General features: G+C 46.5%; 1 protein-coding gene across 5 annotated transcripts in view; it reads right to left on the bottom strand.

Annotated features, from left to right (window-relative positions):
- Positions 1–3,367: 3,367 nt before the first annotated feature.
- The window catches only part of LOC139763231 (dystrophin-like), a 455,019-nt gene continuing 436,353 nt past the window's right edge, over positions 3,368–22,033 (bottom strand). For all 5 annotated transcript variants that reach the window (XM_071689109.1, XM_071689110.1, XM_071689113.1 and 2 more), the window contains one exon: positions 3,368–3,424. In XM_071689109.1, coding sequence (XP_071545210.1) covers positions 3,383–3,424 — 42 coding nt within the window. In that variant the 3' untranslated portion in view covers positions 3,368–3,382. The remainder of the gene's footprint in view (positions 3,425–22,033) is intronic.

Raw genomic sequence — 22,033 nt, 5'->3', positions numbered from 1 at the left:
AGTACATACCAACCTCACATCCGAGTAGAGTGTATCCACCTTCTACTTCAATATCGCGTCTCCATCTATAGGGGTGGGTGAGGAGGAGCCTTCTGCTTACCTATCCTGTCTACCTCAATCTATATACAGTGGTGGGTTGGGGTAGAGCCCCCAACCCACACCTCCTCCCTTGCACTACAATCCCGTCTCCATCTGCGGTAGTGCGTGGGGAGGAGCCTTCTCCCTCACTAGTCGTTCTCCATTTCCAGTGGTTGGAGGAGGGGGGGAGGAAGGAGCCATCTACTTTAAAATCCGGTCTCCATGTATATAAATGAAATGAAAAACGAGGGGAGGGGGTTACATTTACAGCCCCTCATCACATAACCTCGTCACTAACGTTTACCCATTCCCCTACAAAAAAAATTGGTATAAAAACACCCGTTCCAGCCGCCGCCATTTCTAACTCACCCCCCCCCCCCTTACGTCGACACCTGTCAACAAAGTTCTGTCTAACAATTACGGAAGCGGCGGCGGCCTCTCTCTCTCTCTCTCTCTCTCTCTCTCTCTCTCTCTCTCTCTCTCTCTCTCTCTCTCTCTCTCTCTCTCTCTCCCTGTCAAAAAGGCAGACACCAAGCCAGACCCAAAACTCGAAGAGCATTCACTTGATCTTGAAAGCACCAGAGTCTTGGTAAAACCATGGCAAATGTTCATCATTTTTTTTTTAATTCCATTTACCATTTTCTTTTTTTTTCTTCTTCTTAAAGGAGGGGTGCATCTGAAGGCGGGTCGCCATGCTAATTACCCTGGAGGAATTACCCCCCCTTTTCTCATGTATAGTGGAGGGTGGAAGGAGTGCTGGGGAGGGGAATCATAAAGATGGGGGGGGGGGAGGAGGAGGAGGAGGAGGAGGAGGAGGAGGAGGAGGAGGAGGAGGAGGAGGAGGAGGAGGAGGAGGAGGAGGAGGAGAGACTGGATCAGCGAGGCCACCCTACAGGTAAAGAGAATCTACGTTACACAGACACTATTTTCTGTACGTCACTGAGGGAGGGGGAGAGAAGGCTGGGGTGTGGAGAGATGAGCTGGGGAGATCACAAAAGGCGAGCAAAAACAAACAAAAAAAGTCATTAATACAAGTCATTACATCTAATTAAAGTTATTACAGCCTGGGAGCTTTACTAAGGCATCTCTTTCCTTCTAAATAAGTACCGAGTGAACACCTTCTCCCCTCACTTCCCTCTTCCCCCCCTCCCCCCCGCAATGATGCAGTAAACAAGCCAAGAAATTTACCGACCCCCCCTTGTGGCAACACTGGGAGAGAACACCCCCGTCCAATCCTACGGAGACGCTGGCGAGCCTACCAAAGTATGGAACATGAGGGATGCTCTTCTAAAACTAATGGAGTTTGCGCACCGGCTCGTTTTCGGGGAAAGAAGAGTTTGCGCACCGGCTCGTTTTCGGGGCAAGAAGAGTTTGCGCACCGGCTCGTTTTCGGGGAAAGAAGAGTTTGCGCACCGGCTCGTTTTCGGGGAAAGAAGAGTTTGCGCACCGGCTCGTTTTCGGGGAAAGAAGAGTTTGCGCACCGGCTCGTTTTCGGGGAAAGAAGAGTCACCCCACTCGTGGATACGCTGATGGACGTAGCTACACCTTCATCGTAACTCCATACCATTCTATCTACCTAAACTACACACCCACTTTATGGGAAGCAACCTACTAACCAGTTTCTACCAGCTTAAGGGCTATAGCTTCATCAACCTACAAATTACCGCTTTGAACGCCTCTACGAGCTACTATTTTCTACAACACAACCTACCGTCTTATATATACATTTCAACCCAGCACATTTCCTAACTGTACGCTACCGAAGCCTCACTCTCCAGCTAACTCCTCACTGAAGTCATCCTAACCTTCGATATGCTATTTCCCAGACCCACTTCACACCCTCTCCTTCCCTACTGGGTCTTCTGCTCACCTGCACTAGAATCTAGACCCCCAACCCCTAGACTTCCCGGCAAACCTAAGCCCCAACCCAGACCCGAGCCATCGCTGCAAGAACGATCGCTTTGTTCGGACACACCAGTGAACAACACCACCTCCGAAGACCAGAGATAATGTCACGGAGCACATTCAATGAATACAATTACCACAATACGTTCAAATGACCATGGACGAACACAAAAACGTCACACAATATCCTTTAAAGAACACGGTAACGGCAGCCAATATGTATAGAATATCCTGTTATTATATATCATTTCAAAAAACATACAAACCTTGCATTCTCTCTTTCTCTCTCTCTCTCTCTCTCTCTCTCTCTCTCTCTCTCTCTCTCTCTCTCTCTCTCTCTCTCTCAAGCCTTTAATACACGTCTAACAAATATGTAAACACACTCTCGCGCACAAATATGTATAATTCATTTACCTACACACAAAAAAAAGAGGGTCATGCAAGACAAAGGGGGACTGCGGAAGCGTAGCGGGCTGTAATTAATTTCTATTTAATACTTTTCTTTTTTTTTTCCATTTCTCTCCAGTCATCAAAACAAATCCGGGCCAGCGAGCGGTTCAATTAATTCCCCTGATCGGCAGAATTATCTGACCTTACCGACCGACATTCGACGCCCCTCCTCCCCGCACCTGACCTTACCAAGGTGACTGACTCCACCTTCAGTCTCCACTGGACCTTAGACGAAGTAAAACCCCCCCCCATCTTCAGTCTCCACCTGACCTTAAAACTACATCACCTTCAGCTTCCACCTGACCTTAACAAGGGCAGTCCACCTACCTCACCTAGGCTTCACCTAGCTCACCTGGTGCTTCACCTACCTTCACCTAGCTCACCTGGTGCTTCACCTAGCTTCTTCTTCACCTTCTTCTTCAGACCGCTAGGAACTTGACGCACAAAAAGTGCCGTACAGACAGACTTCGTGTCTGCACCGCGTATGTACGCAAAAGCTGTACGCCTTTCCTCAAGAGTAAAAAATTCCTTCGAGATTCAACCAGGCGTAAAACTCACGAAAAAAAATCCCTTTTGAACGCATTACCAAACACCCATGAACATACGCACACAGAAAATAAAGTTCAGAGACTTTCTTGCCAAAAAAAAAAAAAACGTTCAATCTTCGTAAGGAAAAAAAAAAGACATACAAAAATGTTTTTTCCCTACATTATTCAAATCAGATTAAAAAGGAGGGAGGGGGAAAAAAATCTTACGACATAACATACCTTCAATTCTTATCCCGGGTTCGTACCTGGCTTCTCCAATCTCCGTCGATGCTGAGCAGCCAATCAGAGCGTCCGTATGTGTATATATATCCCCCACACACTCGGCCAATCAGGCACAAGCATGAGCGCCCCAAAAAAAACAACACGGCAGCCAATAGAAACAACAAAAAACGTAAACTTTACTATACCTGATTACAGCATGATGACAGGAAGCAATTCCTTACCTGTAAGAAAGAAAATGGAATGTCACACAAATGCTGGAACGTAATAATAATAATTTCATCAGAAGGAAAAGCTATAAAGGTGTGGCATCAGAACTGTATAAAAACATGGATGGAGGAACAGGAGAGTCCTGAGGTTAAAGTGATGGTGGCGTGGGGCGCGTGATGGAGGAAGGGGATGGAGGAAGGGGATGGAGGAAGGGGGGATATATATATATATATATATATATATATATATATATATATATATATATATATATATATATATATATGTGGTTTGAGTGAGGGTGAAAGGCGAGACGGGGAGCACTGTGAGTACTGCGTTATCTGCAGAGTTCGGGGGGGGTGCATGACGCGATACAGGAAAGCATGGCAGGGTGAGGGGGGGTTGGTTGGTTCTGAGACGAGGGAAGGAGGAGGAGGAGGAGGTGGTCCTACTGCAGGCTTCATACACCCTCCACATACCGTTACCATCGGGCCCTCTCTACCTACAGCAGCTACCGCTCCCTCCCCGCCATAATAACGCTGAGGGAGGGCGTAAGCCAGGAGCCGCGTCTCTGCCCACTGTGCGTGAGGCTCCACCTCCTCTTCCTCCTCCTCCTCCTTCCTCCTCCTCCTCCTGTGGGGTTCTATCGCACAAATACCGCCCCGATGATTCCCAAAGCGAATCCTACAGCTATGGCTGCCTCGTTCACTGACCAGGGACATGCTGTCTATGCCCACAACTGATACAAAAAAGAGGCAGTACTTCTGTAACGGGAATCATAAACGATAGAGGAAGTATTTTAAAAAAAAAACTGACGATTTAACCATATCAAAACGCCGATGTGACTGGTCTATACCTCAACGCGAATCTGTTCTATTACGTTAACTGTGTCTAGGTGAGGGGTTTATTCAGAGGCATGTGTCTAGGTCACTTGTTTCCTGCACAACTCCTTCACTTACGGAAAACAAAACAAAAAAATCATTTGTGATAATGCATTTGTAAATAAAAAAAAAACAAAGTCCATTTTACAAACCATTTTTTTCTCGCCCCATCCTGCTCCTAGTTTCCACGCGCTCCCACTACCAACCAACACACGCCCCTCCCCACATCCCCTTCCCCACCATCTACTGCTACCAAGATCCCAACTGTGACTGGTATCCTACTCCCTCCCACATCATCCCCTCCCCCTACGGTATCTCCAACTGAGCCAGCCAGCAGGTCAAGCCCCCGAGTCCTGCAGGATCCCAAACTTCCCTGAAGGACACGAGTTTCCTCCCTGAACCGACCAATTAAGAGGGCCATGCAGGGTCCGACCCACGAGCAAAGTGTCAGCTCCCATGGCTGAGCCTGACGTGAGTGCAAGTGCGTAATCTAACCGTGAGTACAAGTGCGTAATCTAACCGAGAGTACAGGTGCGTAATCTAACCGTAGGTACAAGTGCGTAATCTAACCGAGAGTACAGGTGCGTAATCTAACCGTGAGCACAAGTGCGTAATCTAACAGTGAGTACAAGTGCGTAATCAAACCGTGAGTACAAGTGCGTAATCTAACCGTGAGTACAAGTGCGTAATCTAAGCGTTAAAGCGCACGTAATGATCGCGTCTGACGGGGTAAGGAACACATCACGAACGTCGAAGGTAACTTTACGTTATCGACTGGTGAACACGAAGACGATCTCCGGTGAATCTAGCGTAAACCAAAGGCGTAAATGCGATCGAATCAGGTCTCCGGCGGACGTAGCGTACGTGCGCGTCTGGAGCTACGCTTGTCTGATCAAGGCTGAGCCGACTCTTTTAACAACTATACACTCAGCCTTCAGTGGAAGGTCTGCTTAACGCCTGGCTACCGAATACAGCATATATGAATACCACTCCCCAAGGGCCGCCGCTGCTGCCCCACCACCTCCTCCCTCTACAGGACAACAGATTAGATGAAGGAGGCCGAGCTTACGTCCTAACAGTCGCCCGTTAAATAAATCACCCGGAAAACGAGGGTCCAACTAGCCCCCCCCGTCCTGTAAATGGATGCCTCGCGGGCCAAAACCTCTCACTCAAAGGTCACTTTACTGAACGTATGGGCCAAACCTCTCACTCAGCGTCCCACCCGCCCGCCACCATCACCACCCCCAAACGCTTCACTCAGTGTACGTACGGCCCAAGGCTCTCTCACTCAGGGGTCCACTTTACGCAACATATGGGAGGGGGAACTACGGGGAAAAAATATAAATATGGCCTTCAACACCATCCTCCTCCTCCTCCTCCTCCTCCTCCTCCTCTTCTTCACCGACTTCCTGTAACACGTGCCCATAACTGGGTTTTTTTTTTTTCATCATACAACAGATTGCTGTGATGAACCAAGACGGGGAAAAATTCACATTAATTATCATTACCAATATTCGCGTTGTTATCAGGATAAAGACTGATAGATAAATAATAATAATAATAATAATAATAATAATAATAATAATAATAATTATAACAAAACAATAATAATGATAATAATAATAATAATAACAAAACAATAATAATGATAATAATAACAACAATAATAATAATAATAATAATAATAATAATAATAATAATAATAATAATAACAAGAATTATAACAAAACAATAATAATGATAATAATAATAATAATAACAAAACAATAATAATAATAATAATAATAATAATAATAATAATAATAATAACAAAAATTATAATAAAACAATAATAATGATAATAATAATAATAACAAAACAATAATAATGATTATAATAACAATAATAACAAAACAATAATAATAATAATAATAATAATAATAATAATAATAACAAAAACAATAATAATAACAGTAATAATAATAATAACAATAATAATAATAAGCTTCAGCCAACACGTAGCAGCACGTGCCCCAGCTTGATCAACAATACCTTCATAAGATCTTGGAGAGAAACCTTCACATGAAGGCTTGCTCTCACGGCTTGCTCCCCGTCAAAAAATATCGCCACACCTTCCCCAAAACAAGAGGTCTTTGGAGGTCTTTGGATAGACCTCTTGATCATTATCAGGCCTCGGGGGAAATTTAGAGGCCTGTGGAGGTCAGAAAATTCTAAGTTAAAGGACACTGAGGGAGGATATATATCTCTCTCTCGCACAGATTCTACCAGCTATGGCAGGCGAATTGGGCCCAACCCAAGGATCTTATCTATATATATATTTTCTAAACTGAAATCAAAATTGTGAGGAAGTTAACCTCCATATGCCTCTACCAGTCCTTTAAGAATACATACGGGGAGATGAATCGTCTTCTTTTTTTTTTTTTTGTATCCCCCTTAGCAGGACGGTACGAGAAATGGGAACCCAATTAAAAATTGAAAAAAAAAAAATAGAAATACATGCGTCCGCTTTTGTGACCGGCGTCCGCATCCGACTTCGTCCATAATGTCTAATATCTGAGTGTCTCTCGTATATCTCTGGCCTCTCTAAATGGCATCATGACGAACAATTAGCTTTAATTTATCACTTCTTTATAATAATAATTATTCCCCTTAACGCCAGACGTGGGTTCCATATCCTCATTACACCAGCCATGACATCAATCCATATTTAGCCCACGTGAATCCTCCCTTGAAACTATAGTCTTCGTTAAATACAGAGTCAGTTCAATGAGGGGGCTTCGTTAAATACAGAGTCAGTTCCATGAGGGGACTTCGTTAAATACAGAGTCAGTTCCATGAGGGGGCTTCGTTAAATACAGAGTCAGTTCCATGAGGGGGCTTCGTTAAATACAGAGTCAGTTCCCTGAGGGGGCTTCGTTAAATACAGAGTCAGTTCCATGAGGGGGCTTCGTTAAATACAGAGTCAGTTCCATGAGGGGGCTTCGTTAAATACAGAGTCAGTTCCATGAGGGGGCTTCGTTAAATACAGAGTCAGTTCCATGAGGAGGCTTCGTTAAATACAGAGTCAGTTCCCTGAGGGGGCGCTGGCTTGTCGAAGCTCCGGAAATCAGCTAATCACAGAGTGGAGACGAGTCAGCTCCAACCTCATACGTTAATCACCAACCACCTCCCCTTACATTACCCCTTGGTGGTAATTTCTATTTCCCCAACATCATTACTTCATGGTTGTACAATAATCTAATACAACACCCCCCTACATTACCTCTATTAAAGTTATTTACGTCTGGTTAAGTAATTTACGACACTGTGCTACTCACTCACCACTCCATATACACCCAGCCGTTTGATTTACAACCCCCATAACTTGGTAATTCACAACTCTATAATTGTCAGTTACGAGCGCAAGATTAAGCCATTACAACATAGAAATACGCCTGCTATAAACTCGTACGACAGTCAATAACAACCCCTATGTTTTGATCACGAACAAACACGGGGGGAAATAATTCACCATCATGGTAAGTAAACCAGAGACTTCGGCCCCACAGAGCAATACAATGGAGAAATGCGCAAGGCGGGACGAAGTACACACAGAACGGTTTTATACAGACGAGAAACACAGGGAGAACTGATATGAAATGACGAGAGGCATGAAAGTGCTCCAGCTTGCGAAGGCGTCCTCGGGCCAATGAGAGCCCTGGGCCACTGTAGGAGATAAGGTTTCGATATGGTTCTCTACAAGGAAAGAAAAAAAAAAAGAAGAGAACCTAGACCAATAGCTTTCATAAAGTCTGGGGAATTATATAAATACGATACGTGGGTTTCAAATACATGAAAAAGGTTCTGATCTTAGGTTGATCAGTCTTTCACAAAGATATGATGATACACAAGGGTTTGAGAAAATGGGAAGATGGTTAAAATGATACGACGCAAAACCAATAAAATGGTGGGTTATTGTAGCTACGACTTCTAAGAAATTATATTGGCAATAAAATATTTTACGGAGGGAAGGGGTCGGGAGGAGCAGAGAAAGAGACAGAGAGAACCAGGAGGTCACAGAAAATGGTCTGAGGAGCATGTGAAGCACTCTCTGTGCTTCTGACACGTAAGGTCATGTCAAGTCCCTAATACACACCAGGTCATTTCATTCCGTATCATCCTATTCCTCTCTTCTCCTCCTCCTCCTCCTCCCTCACCCACGACACCTTTTCCTCTCTTCTACCCACTCACCCACCCCTTGCCCCCATTCCTCTCCCTCCGTCCCCATCCACCTCTTCTTAAGTCAACCAGCCCCTTCCCCTCCTTCCTCCTCGTCCGTCCCTCTCTTCGTCCATCCCAGGTCACCTTCCCACAGCAATGAATCAAAAATTCAAGCTGAAGAACCGTCTGGGATTCTGAGGAAAGGACGAGTTAACGAAACCTTCAAAATCCTCTTCCAAATGAAAGATATCTCCCCACCCCCCTTAACACGGGAGCCTGACCCAGGTGGCCAACCGGAGTCTGCAGCGTATCGGAGGGTAGATGCAGATGTAATCATCATATATAAAACGTATGACTCAAACTGATACAAACGCAGACGATATGTATATCAGATTAATAGTATACAACTCATATAAGTGTATAAACAAGCTATAATGTATGAACCTTGTGGTCATCAATTTTTCTCATAAGGTGGGCAGTGTCCAGCCCCCTTCCCCCTCTTGGATAGCGCAAGTTCCAGGAGTAAAAAAGGAGAAAAAATATGTATAAATATATACACATATACGGCATTAAATTGCGTCAAAATAAAGGTGAATGAAATGAAGTGATGTAAAGAACGAAATACAAAATAATTAAAGGCATTTAAGGTATCCAATGCTATGAAACATAAGTAAATTCTTCATATACATAAAGACTCACGAGGGGATGAAGAATAGCTCCGTGGACGAAAATGTACAAGAGATGTTTTCCTGTAGACAAAAACACCAAAAAATAAGAGACGGGTCAGAAAGCCTCTCCGATTATAAAGGGCGGGAGACAACAGACACAGGGAGCAGGAGGTACGAAACTATAGCTCCCTAGAGGGGGCCGCGAGAAGACCATCATCGCTTTAATGAGTAATACAGGAGATCAATGCCAAGGAGAGGAACACAGCAACGAGACCCCAAGCAGATGATTCCACGAGAACCCAGGGCGGCGGGCGATCGCCTCGAGGACACGAAAACCCGGCGTTCCACAATTATCTACAAGACGAAGATGAGGGTCTCTCGAAGACCCTGCGGGGGTCTGCTGCAGAAGAGAGATAGAAAAAAAAAGGGGGGGAGAACAAACCTCGATCAATAACATAGCCTCCCTGGATCTGAAAGGGGTAAAGGATTCAGTAAAGAGAAGCCCTTTAATACAGGAGGTAGACGTGCAGATAGGGATGAAGGGAGGCTGAGGGAGCGTAAAGCAGATAGGGGATACAGGGAGACTGAGGGAGCATAGTGCAAATAGGGATGAGGAGAGACTGGGGTGAGCGTTGAGCAGATAGGGGATAAAAGGTAGACTGAGGGAGCCTAGTGCACATAGGGATGAGGAGAGACTGGGGTGAGCGTTGAGCAGATAGGGGATAAAAGGCAGACTGAGGGAGCCTAGTGCAAATAGGGATGAAAGGAGACTTAGGGAGCGTAGAGGGCACAGAGACTTGAAACCAAGACTGAAACACGGCGCTCCTGCCGTCTGGGTGCGTTCGCGACCCCTTAAGTTAACCTAACCATTATCAACATGCAGGCAAGATACTCACAATGCCTCCCCGACCTCTCTAGTGCTGTCACCGGGCGACAAAGCTATGTTTGACGTGGCTTCTCATTTACAACTGCTCGGGGTATGTCAACACATTACCCTTTTGGCCAGCGCTCGCGTCAAAGGCGCTTCCAACCACACACACACACACACACACCACACACACACACACACACACACACACACACACACACACACACACACACACACACACAAACAGCATTATGATGTTAAAAACTCGTGGGCTGATGCTCACAAAGCGTGCAATGTCAAGCCACCTGACTCGCACAGCACACACCAGAAGGCTGCAAGTGTACTGCAGCGTGACAGGACAAAGGAGAGAGCTCAGCGTGTGTTGAGGTCACACACACACACACACACACACACACACACACACACACACACACACACACACACCACCACCACCTCCCTCCCACCAAAGGACACGGTCCTCCCCCACGGATTCACACAGGTGGTATAAAGTCCACAGCCCGAGCGACGTAGAGATCAAGGGCGGACGTTTTCGGAAACAGGTTGTGAAGTCCTCGATTCGCACAACACAATATGAAGAGCAGCGGGAGGGGGCAGCGGGGACGACATTTCGGTGAAAACAGGTGGCGTAAAGACCACATCCCACACAACTGTATAAAGAACGACACTTGGGTCTTTCGGGGAGAGAGAGAGAGGGGGCGGCGCCCCGGCGACGGCAGGTGCACCCCGTTACGATCTCGTCTGACCGCAAGAGCCTAATAATGAGGGCCGAGTCTTAGGGTGCTCGTGAGGTCGAGGGCGCCCCGAGACCTTCAACAACGGAACAAAGAAACGCTCAGCGTGTTACCAACTCAACAAGAACAACAAGAACGTTAGTTTAGCAATAGGATCTTCTGTTGCTGCGGGCTCACACCACAGTAAGAATTTAATAACGTGGTGTGCGTGTATGTGTGTGTGTGTGTATGTGTGAAGTGTTCTTTGTCCTGAGCTCGTACGAGAGAAAGGGAGTTTAACAATGTTGTGGGGAGTGACGAGGCAAGCCAGGAGACGGCGACAACCATGAGGAGCGTAACTGGCCTCAGTGTCCAGCTTAAAGTTGATGGAAGCAAGCTGGGAAACATGAACTGAGGAGGAGGTGGTCAGCCTGGCAGAGGCTCGAGACAACGAGGTGAGAGAGGGAGGGAGAGCGAGCCGGGTAAGGGAGGGACGGAGAGAGAGAGAGAGAGAGAGAGAGAGAGAGAGAGAGAGAGAGAGAGAGAGAGAGAGAGAGAGAGAGAGAGAGAGAGTAGAAAGATAAGGACTGACAAAGAATGGGTGACAAAAGGCTACAGAAACGGTGACATTACATGACGGGAGTGAGGGGGGAGAACACAAATGTGAGAGGGAACAAACTGGCGCAATGATAAGCGACAAGTGAGAGAGGGTGAGCAAAAAAACGTCAGTGAGAGAGAGAGAGAGAGAGAGAGAGAGAGAGAGAGAGAGAGAGAGAGAGAGAGAGAGAGAGAGAGAGAGAGAGAGAGAGGAGGGGACCAGGTGAGGGTGTGAGCGCCAGGTGAGAGAGAGGCCACGAGACACGTGGGAGTGATAGGAACCATGGAAGCCGGAGCGGGGGATAACCACAACGCCACGGCAGATCCTCCAGGGAACACCAGGATGTGTGGGGCGTCCAAGGGCGGCGCCCTGCGGTGAGGGACATCCCAGTGGGATGGACCGTGGTCCGGGAAGATCCTGGTGGTGTAGAAGGACCCTTCTTCCCAAAGCTCCCTCCTATTCCTCAACAGAACACCTTCCCCCCCACCTCAAACCCACCACCTTCCTCCCGAACCGTCGTACATCACCCTCCATACGTCCGCATTACTGTCATATAATTGGCCAAGGTGTCTGGACGAGTGTTCAAGCCCATATCCCCCTCAGACACTCTGATGAAACTATATGCATATAGCACACCATACTCTGATGAAACTATATGCATATAGCACACCATACTCTGATGAAACTATATGCATATAGCACACCATACTCTGATGAAACTATACGCATATAGCACACCATACTCTTGATGAAACTATATGCATATAGCACACCATACTCTGATGAAACTATATGCATATAGCACACCATACTCTGATGAAACTATATGCATATAGCACACCATACTCTGATGAAACTATACGCATATAGCACACCATACTCTGATGAAACTATATGCATATAGCACACCATACTCTGATGAAACTATATGCATATAGCACACCATACTCTGATGAAACTATATGCATATAGCACACCATCCCGACTTGACTATATGCATATATTACATAATCCCAAACTTTACTAACTGTTATTCAAGATATAAGAAAAAAAATCACTTGTTAGTAGACTCCTATAAGTGAGAAATCACTGCTCTGAAAATACGTTTTCTTTTCTCTCTCTTTTTTTGAAGCCTTTACTGCAATTCTCTAAGATTCAATCTTCCACCGCCACTATAGCATGACCTTAGAAGAGGAGCCGTTCTCAAAACCTCCTGGAAACAGCAGGCACTTAACTCTACCGGAAATGATGGAATCACATGAGAGAAGCAGTCACATAACACAGACAGAGCCTTGAGGGAGAGTTAATTCGTCTTTTTTCCCGAGCCAAATCAAATCGTCTTCCACTGGAAAGTTAGAAGGAAAAAAAAGGGGGAGAGGGAGGCATTCGCTGCTGCTGCTGCTGCTGCTGCTGCTGCTGTGGCTGCTGCTGCTGCTGCTGCTGCTGTTGCTGCTGCTGTTGCTGCTGCTGCTGCTGTGGCCGCGGATGAATTTGCCGTGTGGCGAAAATGAGGACGGAGCCAGTGGTGTCCCACGAACCACCATCTCCCATCAGAAGTTAACGTTCCTCGTTACAAACTCGTGTATAGAACACAAACTCCTCCCAGAGAGAGGAGGACTTTTTAAGTCTGTTCAATCTGCATCAAAAACCAATACAATAAAATCGGACTCCATTCTGCAACTTCACTGGAAAACCCATCAATGAATAACTTCCTCGTGCATTGTCTTTTAGAAGTAATTAAGAAATACGCACAAGTCGAAGGAACAAAAAAGAAAAATGATGTTCACCTAATCACAAACTTGTTCGTGGTATTTCTTGCTCTGTCATATATATATTACGAATATCAATCCCCCTTACTTCAAACTGTAAGACTATGCCTCCTCCTCCTAAGTTACCATACATGTCATCAGGGGGAAAAAATATGCACCAAGGGTACAATGATGACCCACCAGAGCCGCTGACCTCAAATCTTACAACATCTCGCTGCATATACGAGAAGACGAGGAACTCTAAAAGTCCTTCAAAACATTTCATGGCCTTTCCTTCCCTTTCCCCCCCTTTAAACGGTAACAGCTGACGGGATGGACTTCTGTCTCGAGAGGCCAACGTACGAGATTTTGTAAACATTTTCGAGACGTGAAATTCTCTGCGTGAGGAAATGATTCCCCCCCTCCTCCTTCCCACACTTGAGCCATATGAAAAATGAGGTGAAAGAAGACATTAGTTTGTGTGATGTCATGGCCAGGTCACGTGAGGTCAGCTGCGGTGGTGTGTGTGTGTGTGTGTGTGTGTGTGTGTGTGTGTGTGTGTGTGTGTGTGTGTGTGTGTGTGTGTGTGTGTGTGTGCCGAGTGTGGTGAGGAGCAAGAAAAGTGAGGAAGACTGGTGGTGATGGAGATGGGGGTAAGTGGATAAGGGGGTAAACCTTGTTAAAGTTGGGGGTGAAAAGGTGGAGGGGTAAACTTGGTTTTGGTGAGAGAGAGAGAGAGAGAGAGAGAGAGAGAGAGAGAGAGAGAGAGAGAGAGAGAGAGAGAGAGAGAGAGAGAGAGAGAGAGATCGGCCTGGCCATGACTGCGTGTGAGAGCTCAACTACGTTGTGAGTGAGGTATAAGGAAGTGAGGCGGGGAGGAGGTGTGTCCACATGGTTCTGGTGGTGTGGGCGGAGTGGAGGGAAGTACACGCTGCTCAAGCTTATCCCTACAATGTAACACACCGTCAGCACAAAACGTTGAGCAATTTTCAGTATCCATACCCACAGACTCTGCCATCTCTCTCTCTCTCTCTCTCTCTCTCTCTCTCTCTCTCTCTCTCTCTCTCTCTCTCTCTCTCTCAGGCACACAAAACCACCCGTTAAACCCTCTAACACTCTCACCTGAGGAGGAGGATGATCAAACCTTTCATTCTCACCTGAGGGCTTTTCATCTTGCCAGCACCCCCTCCTCACCCTCATCATCACCCCTCCCTCACCTCTGCTCCTTGCCAGAGACCAACCCCTTCTCCTTGTGTTCCCCCCCTCCCCCCAATCCAATCCATTCCCCCCCTCCCCCTCACCCCCCCCATCCCCTCTAACTATCACCAACAACAAGCTACCCGCCAAGCTCCAAGGGTCTTTCCCCCGTACATATGTATTGGGTTCCTGGCAAATTGCTCGTTAAGTGAGGGGCTGGTTGTTGACTCAGACCTGCTGGCTCGTGAGGGACATTGTTGATTCAAAAGGAAAAAAAAAAATAACGGCTTAGCATCTTTTTTTTTTGTCACAGCTGGAAGCTTATTCGACGCTATGGGTGGCCAGACATCATCGAGAGGGTGTGACACGATAATATGGTATGGATTGTGGTTTGTGTAAGGGGGAAAAGGAGGGGTTTTGTGGGAGAGGTGAGGGAGGAACGTCACACGCGGGGAAAGGTACGCAAATGATCAGGGGGGGGGGGGAGAGATAGATAGATAGATAGATAGATAGATAGATAGATAGATAGATAGAGAGAGAGAGAGAGAGAGAGAGAGAGAGAGAGAGAGAGAGAGAGAGAGAGAGAGAGAGAGAGAGAGGGCAAATTGGATACAACGCGGTGGATGAGGAATGGCATGGAACTTAAAAGATTGGAATACAGGATAAAAGAGCGCTTGAGGACAAGGGTTAAAGGAATACAGGACAAATAATAAAACATTTTCAGGAGACAGACGTGAACGAACGCGTGACCAGAGGGGGACCAATGACGCAAGAAAGAGAATCCTAATGATACAAAAGCAATGGAGAATGCAATGGAATGCAAGCTACCTGCAGTGCAAGAAACAAGCCCCTCCTGGAAAGGGAGGGAGAAACCTTCTCAAAACGCTGGAGACAAACGTCTGGTAAATGAAACAAAAGATCCTGGAAGCAGGAGAAACAAGCCTTTGAAGAAAAAAAAAAAAATTATTGACAATAACCGTTCAGGGAATAAAAGGGGAAAATAGGAGAGTAAAAACTTGGAGCACTGGAACACGGCAGACTGGAATAAATGGATGTAATACCTTGGGAGGACCGCAAGAAGCAAACGACTGGAAACAATGAATGGAAACTCGCCTGGAACACGAGAAACAAGAAGTCGTGCAAACACAACACAAAAAAAAAAAGAAGAGAGAGAGAGAGAGAGAGAGAGAGAGAGAGAGAGAGAGAGAGAGAGAGAGAGAGAGAGAGAGAGAGAGAGAGACAGCTCCTTGAACAAGCAGCAGCCAGCACACACGAGCCAGAGATCAAAGGGGACAAGCGTGCTGTACAGCAAGCCCGGAAACATATATTCTCTCTCTCTCTCTCTCTCTCTCTCTCTCTCTCTCTCTCTCTCTCTCTCTCTCTCTCTCACACACACACACACACAAAAAAAAAAAAAGAGAAGCAAATAAACTTGGGAAGCAAGAAATAAGCGAGATCTGGAAAACTAGAAAATGCGTAGACGCCCCACTGTCTTGGAGCGCTGAGTGGCCAGCAAGGGCGGGGGACGTGTGTGTCTGTGTGTGTGTGTGTGTGTGTGTGTGTGTGTGTGTGTGTGTGTGTGTGTGTGTGTAAGATACACACAGATGTAGAGAGAGAGAGAGAGAGAGAGAGAGAGAGAGAGAGAGAGAGAGAGAGAGAGAGAGAGAGAGAGAGAGAGAGAGAGAGAGAGACTCAACCAGACGGCCTCGATAAAGACATTCAGTAGTCCACGCCGTCTCAGCGGACATTATAAAAGACAACACGAACACCTGGTGTATATACTGGAGGAAAAAAAGATGGTTAAAAGGGATAAAGAGAACTGATCAGAGTTCTGTGCTGTATTTGGCTACAGAGATAAAAAGGACGGTGAACACTACCATCTCGAGTTGAGGTACAAAATGAAATAAATAAAGTTGTAAATTATTCACCCTCCTTGTGTCACACACTTCCCCCCCACATCTCTCTCTCTCTCTCTCTCTCTCTCTCTCTCTCTCTCTCTCTCTCTCTCTCTCTCTCTCTCACTGTGAACCTTACCGACTCTCACTATACAATGGGAAAACTGCAGCAGTTACCAATTAGCTTCCATATTTCTTACGAGGAAAAAAAAAAGAATTTTGTTTAAAGTCACTTCGCGACGAACCTCCCACTAACCTTCACAAATACCACATCAACCCCACACCAACCTACACAAAGACCACATCAACCCCACACCAAGCTACACAAAGACCACATCAACCTCACACTAACCTACACAAAGACCACATCAACCTCACACTAACCTACACAAAGACCAAATCAACCTCACACCAACCTACACAAAGACCACATCAACCTCACACTAACCTACACAAAGACCACATCAACCTCACACCAACCTTCACAAAGACCACATCAACCTCACACTAACCTTCACACAGACCACATCACTAACCTTCACACTTCGACCGCAATTTCAGTCTCGTCCAGATCTCTGACGAAGAGACGACACGAGAACGAGACCTCTCTCCCTCCGTGTGGCGTCCGTCGTCCCACACGAAACGACTCGGACGCTCCTTTCGCCAGTGGACCTCAGCACGCCCACCATCCTCAGCAGACCACACACCAATGACCGCCACACAGACACGAGCAGGCCAGGCAGCGAGGGGCGTGCCCTCACACAAGCGATGGCCGAGACCATCACCAAACGTCCAAACAAGCCAATTAACGAGCAGGCTTGGCAACAGTGTACTGGACCTGTATGATTTTCGTGCCGGCTCAAGTCGTACCACTCCCTAACACGACCCCCCTCTCGGAACGACCCACACGGACGATACGACCCCACAGACACCACGACAGACGTTGCGACGACCACTTTAGATGAGCGGAACGACCGACCCTTGAGCGAGAGGGGACGGTTCGACCCTCCAACACGACGGCATGACCCTCGAGCACGGCAGGGCGACCCCGTGCGTAACAAGTGACCTGACCTTTAACCTGACTCTTCCTGGTCAGCTATCCAGACAATTATGTTCTATGTGGCTGAACTTTTTTTTCTTTTTCTTTCACGAATTATCACACCAGAATTACTTGGCCTGTCTCACGGTGACCTGTTCACAGTACAGGGGGGTGTGTGTTCCTATGAACCTATCATAATCAATAATCACCTGGTTTACATACCAATCACAACACTCGATCGTGTCAGTCCACAGCTGAACAACACAAGCCCGTGACACTCTACGCCAAATATAAACTAATCACCTTACTGTAAAATGGGTGTTAAAAATGGAACTTTTAGTCAGTCCGATTAAGTATGAAGGGGATAATTTTGCTATACTTACACTTTTAAGTACCGATTGCACTCGAGCGCTGACGGACCTGTTCGCTGCCGATAACACTCAAACGATCGGCTGTGAAATTCAAACCGACGATTCCTTACACCTGGGCCCAGATGGGAGCGCCCAGTAAGCACTTAAGTAAAGTACTAACACAAGAGAGAGAGAAAGAGAGAAAAAGTACGTACGATCGAGAGCGTACTTACTTGTGTGTACTTAAGGTCGAGAGCGTACTTACTTGTGTGTACTTACGGTCGAAAGCGTACTTACTTGTGTGTACTTAAGGTCGAGAGCGTACTTACTTGTGTGTACTTACGGTCGAGAGCGTACTTACTTGTGTGTACTTACGGTCGAGAGCGTACTTGTGTGTACTTACGGTTGACAGCGTACTTACTTGTGTGTACTTAAGGTCGAGAGAGTACTTACTTGTGTGTACTTACGACAAGATTCTGCCAAATGACTTAAGTTCTGCCAAGTGTTACGTGTGAGAACGAGAGATTGTACTGCATGTACGTGAAGTGAAGGCCAGCAGCGCGCGTTGCAGGGGTGAGGCAGGAAGGACTACACGTCAACCTGGGACAGGGGAGTGACACTCGACAGCCAACGAAGTGCTGGCCTACACTGCTCAGGCCTCAAATAACACACTCGATACCCAAGCAAATATGTACCGATAATATATACACCCCCACCCCTTAGTCGCTGGCTGCCAATCACCTAAAAACTACCTAGCTACCGACCAACCGAGAGAGAGAGAGAGAGAGAGAGAGAGAGAGAGAGAGAGAGAGAGAGAGAGAGAGAGAGAGAGAGAGAGAGAGAGAGAGAGAGCACTGTTCACAGCACGTCACCACAAAGCTCTAACATCTGCAAACAAGGGGATAAGCTGTGTTGTTTTTAGCCGTCTAACTTGTTTATCGTCCGCACCAAAATCGTGCTGCTGGCGGCGTGCAAGCAAGACGTGGGTAGGAGGTGACGCTCTTGTCTTGTCTTCTGATCGTGTATACACTTCGCAACGCCTTCGCTAAGACGGATCTACTATAGTCGTAAAGGCATTCCAATCCCCCCCAAATACTGGAGTAGAAACACCCATACGCTCTCACCCGCAGGAGGCGTAATAAAAGGCCCAGAAACGACATTCTCTCTCTCTCTCTCTCTCTCTCTCTCTCTCTCTCTCTCTCTCTCTCTCTCTCTCTCTCTCCCACAGACTCATACAGAAGGTCTCCTAAATGCTCAAAAAATAAACTGGGAGAGAGAGAGGACGTTCCTCCGCCACTCTCCTCCACACCAACTGCACGATCATACCACATCATATTTCTCCACCACCCTAGTTAACGTCAGGTCTCGCGTCTCACTCGGCAGCTGAAGTTTAAACCCGAGCTTTGGACTCACCTCTGGTGTGTGTGTGTGAGTGTGTGTTTATATTTATCACTGGACGCGTGTTCTGGGGAGATTTTCATCCTCGACTTGACAAAGAGAAATCATACCGCGCAAGATCTCCTGGGGGTGAAGAACCTTCTCTCTGGTCTAATCCATATCAACACGTTCACGTAGTCCATACTCAGTGGTTTATCACTTGGATAATCATAAACACGAGACGTAAATAACCCAAAACAACAACCACTTAAGAACGTTAATAAACGCCTTAACACATTAAACGTCTTAATAAGAAGAACAACATAATAAATGAGCTTTATGATCATAGTGAAAGTAATCAAATCCCTTGTACCACGCAGGTACTACTACTAGTGCCTTAAGCAGATGCATAAATGACCACTTACGAAGGAACAAAAGTATAAGAACATGGAAATACATACACACACACACACACACACACACACACACACACACACACACACACGAGGCCCCTGCGTCCGGGGATTTAGCACATACTACCCCCCTTCCACCTCAGGAGGGGCAAGTATCTTGGTTAGTCTTTCACTTTCTCGGATGAAAGAATGAAAGAAGCAGGTCCTTCATGTGAGGCATGTATACACACGCCATCCACTTAACTGCATTATATGTCTATGCATGTGACATTCACTTTACCGAACTTTAAGTATACATATATCTACCTCCAGCGCACTCTTAAGTACACATATATATACCTCAGCGAACTCTTACGTACACATATATTTACTTCAACGGACTTACGGAAAGTACATATATACATGTAACATGTACTCCAACGTGGCATTCACTTAAAATATATTCATACAAAGTGCATTTACGTGAAAGGACTTAAGTAATCAGGTGGCCCTTCCTCCAGGGAATAAAGTATAAGTACTGCATCCACGAAAAAGAATATATATGGCATCTTCTTTTGGGGATTCGAATACACTTCAAGCATTTACATGCGGGGCCTCGAGAAAATATGTGGCATTTACCCAAAGATCCTTGGGTATATAAAGGGCATTTACTCAAAGGTCTTTGATATACATATGGCATATACTTAAATGAACTTGAGTATACATAGGGTATTTACTTATAAAGAACCTTTGGCATACATATGGCATATACTTAAATGAACTTGGGTATACAAAGGGCATTTACTTATGAATATGAAGATCCTTTGATATACATATGGCATATACTTAAGTGAACTTGAGTATACATAGGGCATTTACTTTAAAGATCCTTTGGCATACAATATGGCATATACTTAAATGTTCTTGGGGACTACATATGACTGTTACTTAAAAAGTCCTTAGGTATACATATAGCATTTACTTAAAAGTCTTTCAGTTGGGTGCACATCTGCCGTTAACACAAAGACACGCAAGTGACGCACGCCAAGGAACGGAAGTCGTCCACATACACCACCTGCCTGAAGATGCGTGCATGACCCACATTTGGATCAAGTTTCCCCACACAGTACCGCGGTACCACGCGGTTTACAGCAGAGCGACCTCACACAAGAGCCACTCATACAGACAGTGGTGGCGGGAGCGGTGGTGGCGACCATCGGCCAAACATGAGGTTCCTGAAGTACTGGTAGGTATAGTGGTGGAGGTGGAGGTGGTGGTGGTGGTGGTGGAGGTTGTGTTGGTAGTGTGGGGGACCGAGGCCTCCAGGGGATGATCCAATGGCGGGGGGTGCGGTGGGGATGGGGGAGCGGGATGAGTTACTACGACCCAACATCTGCCTCCGACACACCGCCGTACTTGGCGAGAGAGAGAGAGAGGAGAGATGGCGGGGGTACAACTGGGAGGTGGACGAGAGGAGAGGAGAGGGAGGGAAGAGTGTGGGACGGCTGAAAATATCACGACGAACAAACACAGCGATGGCAGGGAAGAGGGATGAGGCGGGGCACGACGAGACGCGCTGAAGGACCTCGAGGAGGCTGTGAGGTATAGTGAGGGATGAGGAGGATATGGAAGGCAGAGAGCATGATGCGGGGCAGCGACGGACGAGGGGAGGCACGAGACAGTCGCGGAGGGAGGGAGAGACACTGTGCATCGTGATGTGCCATCGGCATGGTATGAGGTAATACAAGGCCGTGGAACGCGTTGGGAAAAGTGGGATGTAGATGATGGGGGTACATACAAAAAGTAGAATGTAGATGCTGAGGTAGACGAAGTAAGGAATGTAGATGCTGAGGAAGACGAAATAAGGAATGTAGATGCTGAGGTAGACGAAATAAGGAATGTAGATGCTGAGGTAGACGAAATAAGGAATGTAGATGCTGAGGTAGACGAAATAAGGACAGTAGATGCTGAAGCAGACCTGGACCTGATGCAGTAAAAGGATGGAGGTAGGAGGTGGCAGAGCAGTCTACAGGGAGAGGAGCGGTGTTGGCGGAGCAATCTGCCGGGTAATGAACCATGGGGGCTCTCCACACACCCCCCCACTCCTCCGGCAGTGATGACACGTCCCCTCATCCCTTCCCACTCCATGGATTTCCGATGCCCTTCCGAAGACGACCTGGATTATGAGAATATCCTTCCCCAGTTTTCTCCTTCGTTTGGGACGAAAGCGGGATCTTCTATGTTTACATCTCTGCACGATTACGAGTTCAAAAAAAAAGTTGAATTATATCAAACCCGTCACGCGAGTTCCCGGCTGTTCATAATAACAATATGGAATTCAACGAACGTACCTGATACGTGTATATGCATATACACGTGTATACGTATGCAATCTGAACTTAAAAGTTATACGACCGAAGATTAAATATCAGACTTCATCCACCATACCATAATCACAGGTAATACACCAGTAGTCCATAATAACAGGTGAGTAATGTCATACGTCCACACTTCTTGAGATGCAAGACCCTATGGCCACAGCTACAGAACATGAACAATGAAATCCCGTGACCACAGACGAAGACACTGACTGACCCCTCGGCTCATACGAAGAAAAAAAAATCTTTCCACACAAACAATCAACAAAAACATTACATGAGAATGAAAAACAAACACGCGGGC

Source organism: Panulirus ornatus, chromosome 46 (assembly GCF_036320965.1).
Source record: "Panulirus ornatus isolate Po-2019 chromosome 46, ASM3632096v1, whole genome shotgun sequence".
NCBI classification, from domain to species: domain Eukaryota; kingdom Metazoa; phylum Arthropoda; class Malacostraca; order Decapoda; family Palinuridae; genus Panulirus; species Panulirus ornatus.
Note: the sequence above shows the minus strand (reverse complement) of the source record. Positions and strands in the feature narration are given on the sequence as shown.